Source organism: Aedes aegypti, chromosome 2, assembly GCF_002204515.2.
Source record: "Aedes aegypti strain LVP_AGWG chromosome 2, AaegL5.0 Primary Assembly, whole genome shotgun sequence".
NCBI classification, from domain to species: Eukaryota; Metazoa; Arthropoda; class Insecta; order Diptera; family Culicidae; genus Aedes; species Aedes aegypti.
Window position 1 is genome coordinate 433,189,625 of NC_035108.1, and position 19,538 is coordinate 433,209,162.

The 19,538-nt window shown below is 35.2% G+C and overlaps 1 protein-coding gene across 2 annotated transcripts in view; it reads left to right on the top strand.

Annotated features, from left to right (window-relative positions):
- Positions 1–19,538, top strand: part of LOC5575569 (centaurin-gamma-1A) — a 649,196-nt gene that overhangs the window by 577,046 nt on the left and 52,612 nt on the right. For both annotated transcript variants that reach the window (XM_021847784.1, XM_021847785.1), the window contains exon 2: positions 5,570–5,802. In XM_021847784.1, coding sequence (XP_021703476.1) covers positions 5,570–5,802 — 233 coding nt within the window. The remainder of the gene's footprint in view (positions 1–5,569; positions 5,803–19,538) is intronic.

Consider the following 19,538-nt stretch of genomic DNA (forward strand, 5'->3'; position numbering starts at 1 on the left):
CTGGAGGAAAACTCCGAATAAATACTCTGAAAAAAATCGACGAAATCACCAGAGAAATTTCTATTGGCAACTCCCTTAGAAATTTCTGGAGGAATTCTAGGTAAAAATCTCCGGAGAAATTTCTGGAGAAAACTCCTGGAGGAATCCTGGAGGTAATCCCCTAAAGAATTGATGGAGGAATCCTCTGAAGCAATTTATTCAGAACGTCCCCGATGGTGCTTCTGAAGGAAATCGTCGGAACAATTCCTAGAAGAAATCACCGGAAGAATTTCTGTACGAAGGGAATGCTGTTAAAAATCCCATGAGGAATTCCTGGAGAAAATCCCCGTAAGAGTTCTTGGGGAATAACCCCTAAAGAACCCCTGGAGGAAATCCCCAGAGAATTTCCTGTTGCAAATCTCCAGAGAAATTCCTGGCTAAAGCCCTGGATAAATTCTCTTAAAAACCCATGAACTTATTTCTTGAGAAAATGCCTGGAGGAATTTCATGATGAAATCCTCCTGAAAGTAATTTTCGGAAGAATTCCTGGAAGAAATCCACAGAGGAACTCCTAAATCTGAAACATCCGACCAAAAATGGAACATCCAGCAAACCTGTTCCAAAAAAATAGACCAAAAAACTGGTATAAAATAAAATTGGAACATTATTTGCAACACCGGTGCAAGCTCCAATTTTGAACATGGTCATAAAATTTAAAACCAACCCGTGATTTGGACTACCGGTGAAGTTGCCCTAAAGACTGTTATTTTATAAAAATAACACTCGTAATCGGTTTCAGGATAATAAAAGTCTTAATAGAAACTATGGATCCGTATAATTGGATGAATATCACTAAAAGAGGCTCAATTTTCTGAAAATTTCGCGCGTGGCTTTTCAAATAGTCCTGTGCACCAAAGAGAGATACTCTTTTCTCTCGCTTTCTTTCGATTATAACAGTGCAATACTAAAGCTTTTGGTAAATTTCTCACTATAGATCGAAAGATCATGTCCTTGGTTAGCATTTCGTAGAAAAAACGCATTACACAGTTAAAAAAATGAAAATTACACGTCATGTAAACTTCATTCATGCGATGTAAACATGACGTCATGTAAATTTAAGTCTGAAATCAAGTAAAAATGTGTTATATGTCATGTAATACCTCAGAATCCTGCTAGATTACATGACATTTAATTGAAGTTTACATGACATATCATGTAAATATCCATGGTATTCCACGCTCCAATTATGTGCATTATATGTCTCAGAAATTTACACGTTTCGTTCGAACTGTGTAGGTGAGGTTAAGGCTAAGTAGCCCGACATTCGTTTTAGCAGCCATGTTGATATTCAATTTGTGTTCACTGTATTCTATTTTCGAACCGAAACACAGTGAACACATTTTCATCGAATAATTTTTAGTTTTGAACAGAAAAACTGCTTTTGAAGTTTCGATGATGACGATGATTACGATGACGGAGCGTTGAACGTTAATTCGAAATTGTGACATGATTTTGCAACAATCATCAACGATGCGTACTAATTTAAATTACGGCCTACTTAGCCTTTACGGCTCAGTTATTGATTAAAGAGAAAGTCAACAAAGTGAGTTCTTTTGAGAAAATGAATGAGATTTCTCCTCAGGGTTTCTCTTTACTTCTCTCGTGTGATTTCTTTTAGCTGAAACCCAATTTGAGCTCATGTTTCCTCTTCAAAATTGCATCACAAGCTTTTCACAGATTAATTGATGAAACGACAATCAAAGATCATATTTTTTCGTGATTGTAAAGCATGCCGAACAGACATCACTTACTGGTCTCGGTTTATTGAGTAAATTGTCCCGGAACAACTTACAGTACTGGACAGAATAAAGCACGCATTGGCCGTTTTCCCATACAAAATGGTCAAGTTTAGAGATCTGAATCTCAGCTTCTAGTGGCCCGATTGATCTGAATTTTTCATCACAGCCTAGATATAAAATTTTATTTTATTGAAATATCAATGTATTTGAAACACAATCTTTTGAATTATTGAAAATCTCTCAATTTGCGAAAAATTGCATAATTTTATTTTGAAAATATTTTGAAAACAATCAGTTTAACCGAAAAATGATGTTCTGCAAACTTGTGTGTCTTATCAAATTGGGTCCTAAAGCCCTGTCCCAATTTTAGTGCCAAACGCTTAAGTTTAGGCCAAAAACACATGTTTACTCAATTTCTAATGTTTTCCGTTGGTTTAAACCCATTTTTTTTTTTTTTTTAGATTTTGTCACATCCTTTGGCTTAAACTCAAATTTTGGGTGTATTTTGTTTTCCGTGTCCCTTACGAAATGTCAGATAGGAACAACCCCAGTGGTCGAACTAAAACCTCTGTGGTGTTTTTGTCGACCAAGCGAACGTCAAACATGATCAAAAGTGTCAAGGTTCATTTATGGACCAAAATTTTAAATTAAAGTTTAAACATGATATAGCCATTATTTGAGCGGGAAAAATTGCTAAAGTAATTACAGTAACATGCTTTTTCGTGTTATTAAATTAAAACAAGATTTCATTACAAATTTTAGGACCCAATTGCAATTTTTTGCAGGACATATTGCTCTAAATATTTACATTTAACAATTATTTCTATTTCAAAATTTTGTCATTTTTATCAATATTTGAGATTTGCGATAACTTAAAAATTTGTTAATGAAAAACTAGAAAATTTGAGGTTACTTTCGAGCTGCGGTGAAAATTTCAGGTCAATCAGACATCTAGAAACCAAGATATAAGCCTCCAAACTTGACCATTTTATATGGAAAAACGGCCAATGCGCACTTTATTCTGTCCAGTAGGGTGCCGGTACCATTAGTAGACTACCTAAGCTATAAAAAATCATAACAAAATAACGAAAAGCTTTAACAGAGATCTTTTGGCGTCAACAGAAAGATTTTAACATAACATTTTTCCCTCGGAACAGCATCCAATATCTTTCGAATGAAGCATAAAGATCATCTCTGGGACTTTTCTTCATTTTTATACATTCATTTTAAAAACTGCTTCCACCCGTTGGTCCACTACTGGAACACAACGGCAACTATTGGTGCAAGGAAGCAAATTTTTTTTTTGCGTAAACTCATTTTTTATGACTTTTTGATAAAATAAAAAGCTGAAATTTGGCAAATTGACCAAACTAGAGGCGATATATCCACCAAAAATAGCACATGTCGTTTTTATCAAAAAATGTACGTTTTATTCCATAGTCCAATCTACTGGTACATTACAACCATTGGTACCGGCACCCTATATTATTAACTCGACAGATTCATCGTGCCAAAAATAGAACAAGTAATCGATCGCATGACATACCGACTACCATTCGTTGTAGAGTATAGTTTTATCCATTATTCTACTGCCATTCAACTCAAGCCGAAGCTACCCGAAGCTCATCAATTATTCCAATCTTGAACCGCTTACGTGCCTGGTGGATACCCCTTTTCGTGAAATGCTCCACCGATTTCTTCGAAGTACCAATTCCACACAACCAATACCGTGTAACTAACTGCCATTCAGAGCGCACTAAAATAGCGCCGGATACATAATTGCACCACCAAACGAGCGAAGCTCTGGAGGACGATTTCGTTCAGCGATGAGGTTGAGATTCCAGATCGTTAGCGAAAACGACGTCTTTGCTAAAATTGCTAATTTCATCAACAGATGGCTCGGATTGGCGACCGCGATGGATGTCAGTACACGGAGAAAAATAGTTGGTAGACACAAACTGATTTTTGACTCGAATCAACCAGAATGTTTTGTTGAATCTGACACGAACAAAATATTAGTTTGATTCATCGAACCACTAATTACATAAACATAACGTTGCCACGTAAAAATGTGTTATTACAAGCATGAAACGAGCTCACCAGTTGGTAATCCATCCTCGACTGAACACGAATATATTTTCGCACTCGCTAAACGTAAACTGGTTGATCTTTATTCCGTCGCTCGCTCCAGATTATTTTGAAGTAGAAATAAACTACTTTTTTGATACTACCAACATGATATGTTGTTTTGTAGAAACAACTATTTTTCTAAACCAAAGTTTGAGTTTTAGAATTACTAACTTCCATTTCAAAATGTCTATTTTGCTAGTTCAATATTCAACAAACATGTTTGTTATTCAAAACTGTTCTGATTTTTTTCCGTGCATATGGCGCTAGTAAATTTGTCACTCTGCTGCATGCTTAGTAGATGGCGATGACTTCGCCAATGGGTCCCCAGAGGAAGAACGCGCCAGGTTTTCACGAGCTGGGTCGTGAAATTTAATGCGATTCGTTCGCCTGCTCGCTTTCCGAACGTTGTTGGGTTAAGCTTTTCCATGCGGACTGACGGAGCTGTGGAAACTTTATGGGTTTACTATTATACTATTGCTTTTAAGTAAATTGGCCTGTGAAAAGCTCTCTTGGTCGTCTCGGTGAGGGTTAACTTTCCTTGCTTCGAGGTACCGTCTTTAGATAGAGCGCAGAATGTGATGCCATTCGTCCTTCAACCTTATTTGAGGCGTTTGAGTCGGTTGTTGCACTACAAAAAGGGTGATGGGTTTGCGTATTTATAGCTTTATTGCCCGCAATATTTCATCGACCGAAAGCGATCAGCGGACGATCACGTTGCATTTTTATTTGGCTCGTTCAAATAAACAGTTCATCAACGTTGTTGTCCCTCGGTCGGTGTGGTGACCCTGATGAGTTAACCCGCATATGGGAATTTATGGTTTCGTTGAATGGTGGCTGCAAGGTGGTGACATAATCGGATAGTTTATATCCAACGCTGATATCACTTGCTAATACCGGGCTGGTAGCTGGTCGTTTTGTTGGAGAACCAACATAGTCAAACCCGCCGCCAGTATATGGAGTTGCATCTGTTTTATAGCTTTACGATCCTGTTGACTGTTTTACAACTGGCGACAACCCATCTCGAACTAAAATGAACGAAACTGCTCAACGACTATTCGCCCGTAGATCAATCCGCTCCCTCAACATACATTCAATTAGGCACAAGATGACGACCCGGTCATCACCGTCCAAAAACCAGAACAAATCGACTGACCGTATTATGCGCCACCCGTGGCCGTTGTTTGTCGGATGTCATGGGCTCTTCACAAGATGAAAAACAAATTTCAAGCATCTTGTGTTCCCTAATGTAGGTATATGCTGTTTCCTCCCCATGAAGGCATATCAAAACATCATCTAACTTTGATTAACTACAAGCGGATTTACAACGAACGGGTCCAGCAGACCCTTCTACATTTTTGAACTATACGTACCAAAAAAAAAAAAAAACATCCAAAACGTGTGACATTTGGGAGATTGACACTTGAAAAGAAGTGTTAATGAAACTTGTTTTCGTCACCACACACGAAAATGCCAAGAATCCCTCGTGAAGCAGTTCGTCTTAATGAAATTATTCCCGAAGTCACCGTGTTCGCATTTTCATTAACACCTTTCCTTGATACAGTTTCGACTCGGGAAGGGGCAAAACCCGTTCCTTCATCAAAATCCTCCGAAATCCTTTTATTCAATTGCTAAATTTTCCTTTCTTATTTCGTTTTTTGCAGATTCCTTCGTAAACAGCCAGGAGTGGACGATCTCACGGTCGGTGCCGGACATTCGACTAGGGATTGTGGGGAGTTTGAGCTCGGGCAAGTCGGCACTGGTGCACCGGTATCTGACCGGGTCGTACATGCAGGAGGAATCGCCGGAGGGCGGCCGATTTAAGAAGGAAATTCAGATCGATAACCAAAGCTACCTGCTGCTGATACGTGACGAGGGTGGACCACCGGAGATGCAGGTGAGTTGAAATTTGAAGCAGGGTGGGAGTGGTGATTGAGTAATTCTCGCTGAGATCGGTCCACTTTTGCCCTTGGTCTTGTAAAATGTTCAAATTTATGCTCATTCGAAAGCTTTTGTCAAGTAAGTAAAGAAACCGCATTTGGTTGGGCAAATTGATGGACCCCTTGGAAGTTATAATTAAAACAGGTTTTGAGGACGCCTCGATTTTTGACAACTCTTGGCTCACTCAAACTGCCAAAACTCAGAAATTTGTTCAACGATCCCTTCACAATAACATGGTTTTGGAAAGAGAAAACATAGGAACTTCATTTGCAAAATTAAAATATATAGAAAACTATAATTTCCTCTTTCTAGCACCAATGCATATAATGATGATGAATTGTAAGATATCAGAGATATTTTTTACAATTCAAGAACATCAAAGCAAGCGCAGATTGCAATAGCACGATTAGTTAATCGCAAATTTCACCAGCGCATTTCAAATGTTTTACGAAATCGCACATAACTTTTGATCGAAGAAACATACACCTCTAATTTTTTTCATATTTTGTGTGAAACTAGCTCCAATTATGCAACTTTTAAAATCGGTGGTTGTGAACACTATAAAATTCAATTTTACCGAAAAAATCCAATATGGCCGCCTAATATTTTTATTTTTGGAAATAAAAATCCTATGTTTTCTTTTTACAAAACCATGTTTTTGTGAAGGGATTGTTGAACAAATTTATGGTATGAGTTATAGCAGTTTGAGTGAGCCAAAAATTGTTAAATATCGATGGCTTCTCAAAAATAGTTTCAATCATTACTATCACGGGGTCCATCAATTTGACCAATCAAATGCAGTTTCTTTACTTACTTGAAAGGAGATTTCGAATGAGCATAAATTTAAACATTTTGCAAGATCAAGTGTAAATAGTGGGCCTGTCTCAGCGAGAATTACTCATTCGACGTCCAGGAGAGTTGTTCTACAGTCGCCTCTCCACATCTCGATATCGAAGGGACCATCGAGATAGGGAGAGATCGAATCAAAGAACAAATGTTTGATGAATACTAGATTGAAAAGCACTCCGTTGCCAAGAAAGTAATACACAAACAAACCTCATTTTGTGCGCCTTATTGGTTTTTGAATCCCAAAACTTTGTTCTAGTAACCTTCGATATTGGTCATATCGACATAAGAGGGATTCCACGGAGGCATGCAAGTCGATTCTGATCGACCATTTCAAAAATATCTGATACTTTCCACAGTTTTTCAGTTCCATCTAAATCGTCATTTTCCGATATCAAATCTTCAAGTTGAGTCAAAAGGGTGTATGTGAAAATGGTTCAAAAATATTCAAAAAGCTGCACAGCAAAGAACTAAAGAAACAAAGTTAGACAACTAAATAAAGATTCCAAAAAAAATACACACAGTAAAAAAAAATTTTTTTTGCATTAAAAAACATCATTTTTGTCACAAAAACTCAAATATCTCAAAACCCTATCGGAATACCAACGTAATTTTTTGAGGGAAAACGGTCCATTATATTAGCTATCTACCATAAAAATTTGGTGATGGTAAGCCAATAAACAAAAAAGTTATGACATTTCAAATATTTCACAAATTTGACACTTAGTGAAATTTTTTTTTTCATTGTTAATTTTTTTTAGGACCGCAGTTTGTTGCTGAATTTTTTGTTAAGGGTACCACATGAGGTTAACAAGTTGTTTTCATGATATTTTATTTAATTATTCATAACTATTATAGCATCTATTAGAAAGTTAGACGCGATCCAGTGTTGTGATCTAAAGTCTTGATAGTGTCATATTTTTTATTGTACGTAACTGAAGAAAAATTCTCTCAATAGTGTTGAAACCTTTTGATAAAAGAAACCTATAAGAAATCTAATATTGAAGACAAAAGCTACAAAAAAAGTTTTCTATACAGGTATACGACTAGTTTACCTGCAAAAAGTAGAGAACAAGGCGGGTCTATACCCAGGTGATCTAGTATACGTAAAGCAGGTCGGTTTTCTCGGCGCTGGTTTTCTCCACAAAGTTAAAATCTGATTACACCTGGGTATAGACCCGCCTTGGTAGAGAATAGACTTTGTTAATCATATTTGGGAGAAAGCGAGTAACTTCAACAACATCAAAAACATGATAGGTACATACCATCAACATACTCACGAAAAAGCTAAAAATATACTACCACTATGGTTATAAAAGATTTAATTGTAAAATTTTTCTTCAGTCAAGCAAACGACACCAAAGTAGTCAGTAAAAACTTAAAAGTGATTTTGTTTATTAAAATCTAACGAGCAACATGAGTAGTCGCTTTCTCAACTGTTGCAGGCCGTTTGCAGAAAAAAAGTGTTCGAAAGAGCTACGAAATCTCACCGAAAGCACCATAGATAAACTGAAAGCGGCTGGTTATGCTCCAATGTCTACATTGAATACAAATTTACGCATTTGTACGTCTTGCCGTTTAAACGTTGACAAACGGGCAATCTGTACATCATCGCTGGATCAGGTTGCAGGAAGTTCGAAAACAACAACAACTGAGAAATTACTAGATGCACCGACAACAACTGAGGAGTTACCAGAAGTACCAAGTGCAGATAGTCTTGCCACGGTACCATCAGCGACATCTGTTTCAACAAATCAATCAGAAGATGAGTGCATCCAGATGGTCAACATCGAACGCTTCAACGAAGGGATAGCTGGAATAAAAGTGACTCCGATTAAATGGACGAAGATGGGTTACGTCAATTATCCCGAGAAAAAATACCGTGAAATCAACGAAGCTGTACGAAGAAACCTCTTCAAATTAGGACCTGAGGATGTGGAAAATACAGACTACGATGAGGTAATTATGAATATGAAGGAAAGGTTCTCGAATCTAGCCACGACAAGGAAAGAAAAATTATTGATTTTGTCGATGCTGCCAAGCTCGTGGTCTATTCAAGACGCCATTGATGAGTTCAAAACCAATAGAAATACAGCAAAAGAGGCAAAACAATTCAAAAATAACTGTCTTGCAACCAAAAATGCTAGGTCGAGTACTTCATTAACAGATGAGACAAAAGAAAAAATAATTCAATATTTTGAAGACGATGAAGTAAGTAGAGCTATGCCTGGCCAAAACGATTATGTATCTGTAAAAAAAGATGGAAAGCGTCAAGCAATCCAAAAACGATTAATGATGACTACTTTGAAAGAAGCGTATACACGCTTCAAGGAAATTAACGAAAATATTAAGGTAGGTTTTTCCTCATTTGCAAGCCTTCGTCCAAGGCAATGCAAGCTTCTATCCAATTCAGGAACACATAATGTTTGTGTGTGCACAACACACGAAAATATTAACCTAATCTTACATAGTTTGAAAAGAATCAATTTATCAAAGGCTATTAAAATGTTAACTGGTAGTCTTTTGTGTGAAAATACAACATCAAATTGCTATCTACGATCTTGTTCGGATTGTCCAGATTCTTCATCATTGGAAAATACTTTATTCGCTGAGTTTGAAGAAAATTATATTGATCAGTTACCATTTGAGCAATGGGTGACCACGGATAGGTGTGACCTAGAAACTATTGTAAAACCTGTAGATGAGTTTGTGTCATTTTTTTGCTTGAAATTAGAAAGTTTAATTCCTCACGACTTTATTAAAACAGAGCAATCCCGCTTTTTAAAAAATACGAAAAATACATTACAAGATGGTGAATTTTTAGTCATTTGTGATTTTTCTGAAAACTATAGCTTTGTATTGCAAGATGAAGTGCAGTCCCATCACTGGAACGTACAACAAGCTACAATTCATCCATTCGTTATTTATTTCAATGGAAGTACGCAAATTGAACATTTTAGTTTTATTGTAATTTCCGAAGATTTAAGACACGACTCAGTATCTGTAAATTTGTTCATTGCCAAAATGATTAACTTTTTACGCGTTGATAAGGATAAAGAAATCAGAAAGATATATTTCATGTCTGATGGAGCAGCATCGCAGTACAAAAACCGTAAGAATTTTTCGAGCCTATGTCAATTTAAATCAAAGTACGGAATTGATGCAGAATGGCATTTCTTTGCTACGTCACATGGCAAAGGTCCTTGTGATGCTATTGGAGGAACCATAAAGCGCATGGCCACAAGAGCAAGTTTAGCCAAAGATCGTGAGCATCCAATTAAAACTGCAAAAGAACTATTTGATTGGGCGAATCGCAGAAAAGAAGAAGATTTAACAAAATTATCATTTTGTTTTACTACTACTGAAGAGTACGAATTAACGGCATCAGAGCTCAGCGAGCAATATAATAACGCGAAAACGATCCAAGGAACCCAAAAATTTCACTGTTTCATTCCATTGTCAGAAAATAAAATTAAAGCAAAACTATACTCGAACTGTACTGATAATGATGCAAAAGTGTTCGATATTGTAAAAAAATTGAATAACAATAAATAAATAAATAAGTATTAATAAAATGTTTTCATGATCTCATAACGCATACCCAAATCCAAAACTTTTAAAGTTTATATATAACATTTAGAAACTCATCGATCATACTCTAAAAAAAATATCCTGGTAAAAAAAAAATTTATTTTCGTGTAATCTGTTAATTCATTTTAATTTATACATATATACATATACATATAATATTTATACATATACATAATATTTATACATATAATATACATAATACTAATGAATACATGAAAACGACTTGTTTAATTCACGCAAGGCCCTTAACAACAAAATCAGCAACAAACTGCCGTTCCCGTAATAATTTACACCGAAAAAAAATTTTTTTTTCTACTAAATGTAAAAATTGTGACATGTTTGAAATGTCATAACTTTTTTGTTTATTGGTTTACCATCACCAAATTTTTATGGTAGATAGCTAATATAATGGACCGTTTTACGTTGGTATTCCGATAGGGTTTTGAGATATTTGAGTTGTTGTGTCAAAAATTATGTTTTTTAATGCAAAAAAATTTTTTTTTTTACTGTGTGTATTTTTTTTGGCATCTTTATTTAGTTGCCTAACTTTGTTTCTTTAGTTGTCTAACAATCGAACGAACCGTTTTTGCTGTGCAGCTTTTTGAATATTTTTGAACCATTTTCACATACACCCTTTTGAAAAGTTAGTCGTGACTCAACTTGAAGATTTGATATCGGAAAATGACGATTTAGATGGAACTGGAAAACTGTGCAAAATTTCAGCTCAATAGAAAAAAATGAATTAAAAAATTTACCAAATTTTGGTGCTGTTGCTTGGAATCACTCATAAGGAGAGAAAATTGAGAACGAAAAATGAACAGAAACACAGAGATATGGAGATATGGAGAGTGAAAATGTATGCAGACTGAAGGGACTTATGAAATCATCGACATCGTCCTAGCTGTGGAGAGTCGACTGTACATTGAATTTGGGGCATAAATTGCCGATCAAAAAACACAGTATTTCAGATTTCTGTCAGTTTTGATAAGGTACCGTGGGGTAAGTGGATACAGAAAAATCAATATTCAACTTCATCGTTATGTACAGCTAACGTGAATAATGTAATTCAAACTTTTTTCTGTGGATAACAAATGAGGGACTAATATTCTTCAAATCGTCATTTATTTCGATTTTTATGATTGTTATGTATTGAGTATGAGGAACATGAAAATTTGCGCCAAATGATCCACTTGCCCCACCATGATGGGGTAAGTGGATCACCAATAACAAATATCTGTTCTCAAAACAAATGTGGTATAATTATGTATAGTACGAATGCTATTGCTCTCGTTCTTGTTATTAGTGCTAGTAATGTTAAATTTTAATACTTTGAAATTAAAAAGTATCTTTATTTAACCAAAATATATGTATATACATATTGTATACATTAGTTCACACTAATTCGACAAAAAAAATATTGGAGCTAGAATAATTTGAATAAAATTCATCCATTTATACACATAAATTATATAGAAGTATTGTAAGATTATTCCTAACGATGTTTTATAAAAACACTCTTAGTTTAAAAATATTAGCTACATTTACTTTTGAATAACAAACTGAAATCCTTTTATTCTATTTATGAATATATTTGTATCATCTGTCTAGAACAATTTATATGCTCAAATAAGGTACGATTATGTGCTTTCGAGTGGAAAATTTGTATATTTTGCTCTTCTACAACTTAGCTTAGATAAACCACGAAAAGTTTCGTGTAAATTTTTAAATTATTACTCTTTTATACCAGAAAGATTAAAATAAACTTTTAGGTGGATTAATTCAATTTTTCTTTGTTCAATTTGACAAATTTAAGCTAGGAATGAATAAAGTTAAAAGAAAACAACATTTACGGATACTAAAACTTATTAAAATTATCGTAAGCAGTCTGCCAATAAATAATAATAATACTTGATCCACTTACCCCACCCCATTAAAAAGTAGGGGTAAGTGTACCATGTACAAGATATCTGTATTTATTTATAAAAATCACATATTTTTCGATGTGATTTATTCAATTAGAACTGAAATGCTCACCACGTGTCGAAAAAACTAATAGTATTCGACTTTAGACAGAGATACAGTGGATTTTTGATTGATGGAAAACAATTTTCAAATTAATTAATTTTTGCAGCAAACAAGTTTGCTTGTGTTGGTGTACGTGTAGAACAAGTTTTGCAATAGTGTGGGCGTAAGAATATAACCTGAAACGAAGCAATAATGGTGCGAAAACATTAAACATATTCAAGTATTTATGCTTAATATTGACGAATGATCCACTTACCCCACTGATACACTTCCCCCACTGTACCTTACACTTAATCTTTACAGTATTGGGTGCTGACATCGAAGTTTTGAAATCTGTAACTTCTGAATCGTTCGATCGATTTGGATGATATTTTCTATTTCCATAGCTATTTTTTTGATTCATACATTGACAATTTCAAATTTGGTTATGGTTTTAGACTAAGGTCTAAATTTGTAGGTACCTATTTCATAATGAAAAAAATATATACAAGAAACTTTGCCGAGAATTTTAAAAAGTCAATGTAACATTGATTTGTTTTACAGAATGTATCACTTGTTCCAGTTTGGAGACTATTGTGGCCGGGTACTTGGCGTTTTACAAGCTCTTCCACATTAATGTCCTTAGAGCTTTATTTGCAAATTCACCGTTTGTCGTATTTGTATGCAATATTCTCCAAACTAAAACAGTTGATACATTTGGCCAAGCAGATCAATATTAAACTAAATTTATAAAATTATAAAAAAGGTTGCTTAAATTTCCACACCATTTTCATTTCGAGATACCTTAGGCATCCCAACAAATTTGATCATTAGTCCAAAACCATTACCGAATTAGAAATTTTCAATGTATGAACTAGAAATATAACTCATCTATTATTATTTTTTAAAATTTCCATCAACATCGATCGAACGATTGCGAAGTTACAGAATGTTGAAACTTTGTTGTAAACACCCAGTACTGTAAAGGTTAACTACCCAACTAACCGCACTGCACTTTGATTCACCCTGCGTGATTCAAAGTGACATTACAAAGTTGATATAGGAGATATATAATATAGGAGATATAGGGGGTATATAAGCCCAAAAAAGGGAAAATAATAAAAACAGTTGTTCCCAACATTTGTAAAATTGTGACCTCTATTGAGTCATTATGGCCCGCAACCCCAAGAATAAAATATCAGCGAAAGAAGCCACTCTGGTATAACTCAAAACCGACCAAAATGTTAAAGAAATCTGATAACTAAATATTTACCAGAATAATCCTTACTCTTTCGTGGACCCTATAGGAAGTTATTACGGCCCCTAGGAGTTTGCAGACCACCGGTTTGTAATCACTGACTTGATCCGTGAGGCAGAAATTCGTAGCAATTGTGTTTTTGAGAGGTGTTGGGGTTATTTCATTTTCCGATTATTCGTTTAAAACTGACTCCAAAACCAAATTTTCAATATTTTTTTGTGCCGCGGAAATATTTTAAGAAAACATTTGAAAATTATCAATACTTTTCTGGGTCTGGACAACATAGCTTTGAAGAACTGAAAAATTAGGTTGAAAGTTCATTTATGGGCTCATTGGTCGCACCAAGATCTCCTTTGCAATTTGTAAACAAACTGTGCACAATAAGCCAAAACCACTAACATTTTCGGTATAAAGCGAGCTGCCATTTGGTTTTTTCTTTTTTTCAATAAGTGAAATATTATTGCGATTTTTATTGATTTCTCGTGATTTAGATGTGCAAAAAATCTAAAACAAAATACTGTTGTGCTCAGAAAACGTAAAATTACTATGTGGACACAAAATCTGAAAACTTTTCTACTTATTATTCGCCCCCTAGCTGCATGAAGAGGAAAATTGCAATAGTAAGGACTGTTCATTTTATAAAGTGGACACTTTGGACATGCAATATCTTTTTAATTTATCAATGAAATCGAAATCGGTTTTCTGTACATCGTTCGACTAATATTGTACAATGCTGTGGTAATAAAAAATTTACCAAAATAATATGATTTCACACTAATAAGGCACAACGTTTAGAACGGTCGATTTTTGGAGGTTATCAAAATCAAGGATTATTAAAAATCGGCAGGAAAATTCGACAATTTATATTTTTTATTTTCAAAAAATGGTTGTACTTAGAAAGCATCATCAATTAGAAGCTAGCTAAAAAATATCAAGTTATTTTTGGAGAAGCAATTTTGCAGAAATCATAAAATCATTTTTTATCAATTTTTTTTAAAGAAAAATATCTTAAATTTAAATGGAACTGATATGAGTAGAATTTTAAGGTTTAAAGTACGTCCAGACGGAAGTAATAATATAGTATCTATAATTAAAATAACTTACGCCTTCATAGAGTTGTTGATTTAGTCCCCACGTCATATTTTAAGCACAATAGAAAAACAAATAATTTATTTTCAGAAGACCACTCAAAGCACAATGACAATCATCAAGATTGGGAACACTGCTTGAATTAAAACAAATTTATTTTGCATGTATTATTTTCAGAATGTGTTATTCTGAGACTACCTATCAAAATATTTTGAGAAAAACGCTTACAGTTTGCTCTAGATCGATAAACATGCGTATATAATTTTAAAAGTATGGGATTTTTCAATTAAACGACCATAAAGAGTAAATTTAGTACCCAAGAATGCGGTTAAAACTCAAGATTTTGCTTTTTTTATACATATATAGTTTCTTTAGTAATCTAAACCAGTTTTGAACACGCTTATTACTTTACTTTTTAGCTGGTAGTAAAAAGATGGTGTATCAGCAAATTTGACCATAAGGAATAGATCACTAAAGTGACTCAGCGTCAGGAACTGATGGAATATTATTGATGTTTTTAAAAGCTCAACCTTAAGTTGAATAGTAAAGGATACCAACATACAATTTGTTCATTAAATTTAGGATTTTTTTCATGCGAAAAATAATGCTTAAACTTGACGAACAGTTTTTCTTAGGAGTTTTTGCAAAAACTGTTTAGTTCTTCAACTGAAAGCATTTTGTAAGTTTCTGTATTTTCATAACATTGTAGAATAATAATTGAACGATACACAGAAAACCGTTTACGATTTCATCAATAAATAAAAAAGATATAGCACAAACAAGGTGTCCACTTTATAAAATGAACAGTCCTTACCTCACGACATTTAACACTATCTGGAAAAACCTAGAAAACCTGGAATTATCAGGGAATTTTATTCAACCTGGAAAGAGCCAGAAATTCTCAGTTTCAGGGAAAATATTTTGAACATGGTACACGGATAAAAATCTGATCCCCACACCATGATTTACAAATCATGAAATTCATAAATTGGTTAGGTCATGATATCAGGATCACAAATCATGGTTCCTGGAGTCATAATCATAATTCCTCATATGCGTAACATCCAGTGTGAAAACACTAAGCGGCGCACTTTGCCTCATCACATTCGTATCGATCACTCACATTTCAAGATGACGAAGCGGTTGAGTGGTAGAGTACGTGACTCACAATCGGAAGGTTCTTGGATCGAATCTCGATGTATGCTATTTTTACATTTTTTTTTTATTTTTCACGATCATAAACGGATGCGCGGCTCAGCATTTTTGGAATTTGAATCATGATTCCGAGCAATCAGCTACAAAAACCTAACGCGTGTGTTGCGTTACGGCAATCTGACTCATGATATCATGTGTCCAAATCATGGTGTATTTTCATAAGACGAAAACACGCTGGAATCATGATATCATGAGTCATAATCTTGTTTTTGGATTCTGATTTCTACCCGTGTAAGATATGTCCTTTTTGTAACACAAAATCTCTTCAATTAAACAAATTTGACGCTGCGCCGCTATTACGCTACTTGAGATATTCAGTCATGTAATTTTTAGTTATTTCTATTTATCTTCTATATAAATAAAAATGGAATGGTGTTTGTATGTCACGAAATGGCTCACGAACGGGTAAACGGATTTGAATGATTCTTTTTCCGTTCTGTTCGTCAAGGGTTCCGACGTGTTTAGGTGTATAAAAATCCTAGGATATTCACCGGGAAAGTCGGAAAAATGAGCGTGAAAGGAACTTTCATTTTGTATGGGACGATACATGGCGTTGTTCAACAGCCTACTTGATGACAAGACGAAGTTTGCCGGGACCACTAGTTCCGAATAGAACTTGTCTAACCAAGAAAGCAGGACTTAGGATTGCCAAAATGGTAAAGCCAGGTATACGATTCCCAGTTCCAGTTGGGTATCTCTTTTTCTTAAAAAAATGTTTCAGGCAAGAATTCTCTTATGTTCATATATCTAAACTATCGGTCGCAACCAGCCCTGATTTCCTTATGATATATTCTAGTAAAACATGCAAAACGGCCTACAGAGAACTCTGGGTACGTCTCGGGATGTCCTTAAATCTGTTATTTTTTTCTTTGAGATCTAATATTTTGTATTTTTATTCATATCTGATTTTGATGATTAAAGAATCTTTTAGATCATTTTATTGACATTTTTGTTTTTCGTGGAAATTGAATTATAAACACCAAATTTCCCAATTTTTTTCGTTGTTGTTTACGCATTTAAAACAAACAAATAGCATATTGAAGTGAAACAACTATGAAATTAATCGTCAGATTTTTTTTGTTTGAGTGGTTTGAAGCCGAACTATCTACCTTTGAAAATAAATTTTTAGTCACCCAAATTAAACCATTCGTCAACCTTTATGTATTTTGGAAAATTACTTAAACCTGGAATTATTTTTTAAAATCTGTAAAAACCTGAAATATCAGTGAATTTCATTTATGTTAATGAGTAGACACCCTGTTCAATAAACTAATTTAACGATTCTTGTATAACAGCTTTGTTAAACCTGATGTTAGGTAGCTATTGTTCAAACTCCTGATTATGAAGGTCAATAATCCACAACTAACTTGCAAAAGAAATATTATGTCATGGTATTTTTTTTATTCGTGTGACCTTTATGGATGAGTTCATCCATGGCACCGTTTCGCAACCTGACACTCGTCAACCTACATCCCCCTGAAGGATAAACTTTCAACGCTTGAACACTAATGCTTGCTACTACCACTCTGTCGGGGATGGGTCGAAAACCTGCCATGGTATCAATTTTCCACACCCATTACCATTGGTGGGGAAAAACACAATCAAACTTCACGGGTCCGGGAGGTGGCGTCGCCCGCCATCAGCCATCATCGTGTGCATTTAATGGAACAGTTTTCCCACAGCTAATTTTGTTTGCCGAGTGCAAACAGCGAACGCCAACCATCATCGATTCCTTCAACTTTCACCTTCTTTGGAAACGCTCAACTTTGTCGTTCGCATCAGCGCCTCCGAAACGGAAGCAAAGTGACATCAAACTCTTCATTTCTAATGCTAGTGAACCGTACTTCCGGATTCGCTCTGCCACCGATATACCTACCTATCGGGTCTCCGTGGAAGCAATGACACTTGTTTACTCTCCCACGTCGTTTCGTAACTCGGTAAGCATCGTCACACCTCCGGAGGAAGGTTCGAGGAAAAAATGTCATTAAAAATTAAGCGAGTTGAGTGACCTAGTTTTTTACGATTCATTGCTTCGTTGAAATTTGAAAGACGTTGTCCTCGCGGGGGTTTCAGAAATTTAATTAAAATTTTCATTTGAATTATCATTCTGCTCCTATCGATTGAGCTTCTGGAGGCGAAACCTGTTTCGTTCTTAGGGCAGGATCATATGTATCTGTAACCGAAAGTCAGCAGCAAGCCGAGAATGCCTCCCAGCTTGAATTATATGAATCGATTTGATTGTTTAGTTTAGTTGCCAGCATATATGTCGGTACGTGGCGTGGCGCCCAACTGTCCTACCGACAGATATGAGTCTCATGCAACCCACCATGTACGGTAGCAGAGCTCACGTTTGATGTTAATCGATGTTGTACGAGCAATCCAAACGGAAAATCGAGCCTTCACAGAGGTAGGCGCCATCAAGGCACTGCTCAACCAAGGGTTACTACTACAATCCGTACGTGGGTGACTGACTGGAGTAATGGAAACTGGAGCACCTCGACTATTCACGACGGAGCAGTGTCTTGTCTCTACGGGATAATAAATATCTTCTACAACAGAAGCCGCACTTGACACACTGCCGCCGAAGTCGTTAGAGAGATAGCTTGCATTGAGAGCAAACATCAAGTGGCTGTTGTGCTTTCACAAGTACCTATCCAGCTTTGTTTGCAAATATTGAATTTTAAATTTTCAATTATCTTAAAACAATAAACAAGTGTCTCGGTGAAGCGAATCGTGAAATGGTTGTGTTTCTTTGGGTTACTTATCTGAATAGGCTTTCAGTTTGAGTAGGTACTCGATCGGTGAACATTTCCACATAAAAAATCAGAACAAAAAATCAGATTTCTTTATGTTTTCGCATGATTTAAGAAATTTTGGAAACTTTTGATTTTCATCGCCTTTTTTTGTTGTGGCATAACGTCCCAACTAGGATAGGTTATTATGAGAACTGCTAAATGTTTACCAGATCAAATTTATAATTCATTCTCTTCATCGTCTAGTTATACTACAACTAGGTGCATGATTTCTAAACAATTGCTTCAAAGAACTTAGAAACGAAAAAAACACCTACGATTTAAAAAAAACTTAAGGCTTCAACGATGCCATAATAAAATATTTCAGTCTCTGTGCGTTGCAGAAAACTACTTTAGACGAAAAAAAATCACGGTAAATTGCAGTCAGAGTAAATCCCCATGAGTGTTGAACTAGCGCACAGTGGGACGAAACTGAAAATTGACGGTCAAAACCTCTTAGAGGCGTTTTTGTCCATAAAAGTCTTGGGGACATTGTTTTGAAATAGCATCCCGAGTAATAATAAAAAATAATTTTTAAATTAGACTAAATAGGGCACCCGAGCAAAAAATATTTTTTTGAAAAAAAAAAATTTTTTTTTGGGCGATCATTACTTTAGCAAAATTTTAGTTCTTTTTATTTTCAACAACTTTGCTGAACATACTTGATATTTTTCACTTCGTTTTCATGATTAAATTTTTAAATTTTACCCATTTTACCATAAATACAGTTAACTCTCCCTTACTCGATATTCCGTATCTCGATATCGAGTTAGAGAACCATAGTAAAAGTTGGTTTTCATGGCTAACTCGATGGTCCCTTGGATCGCAGTTGCATTGGTTTTGTGTTCTGTAACTCGATACCTCCCTAACTCGATGGTCCCTTCAATATCGAGTAAG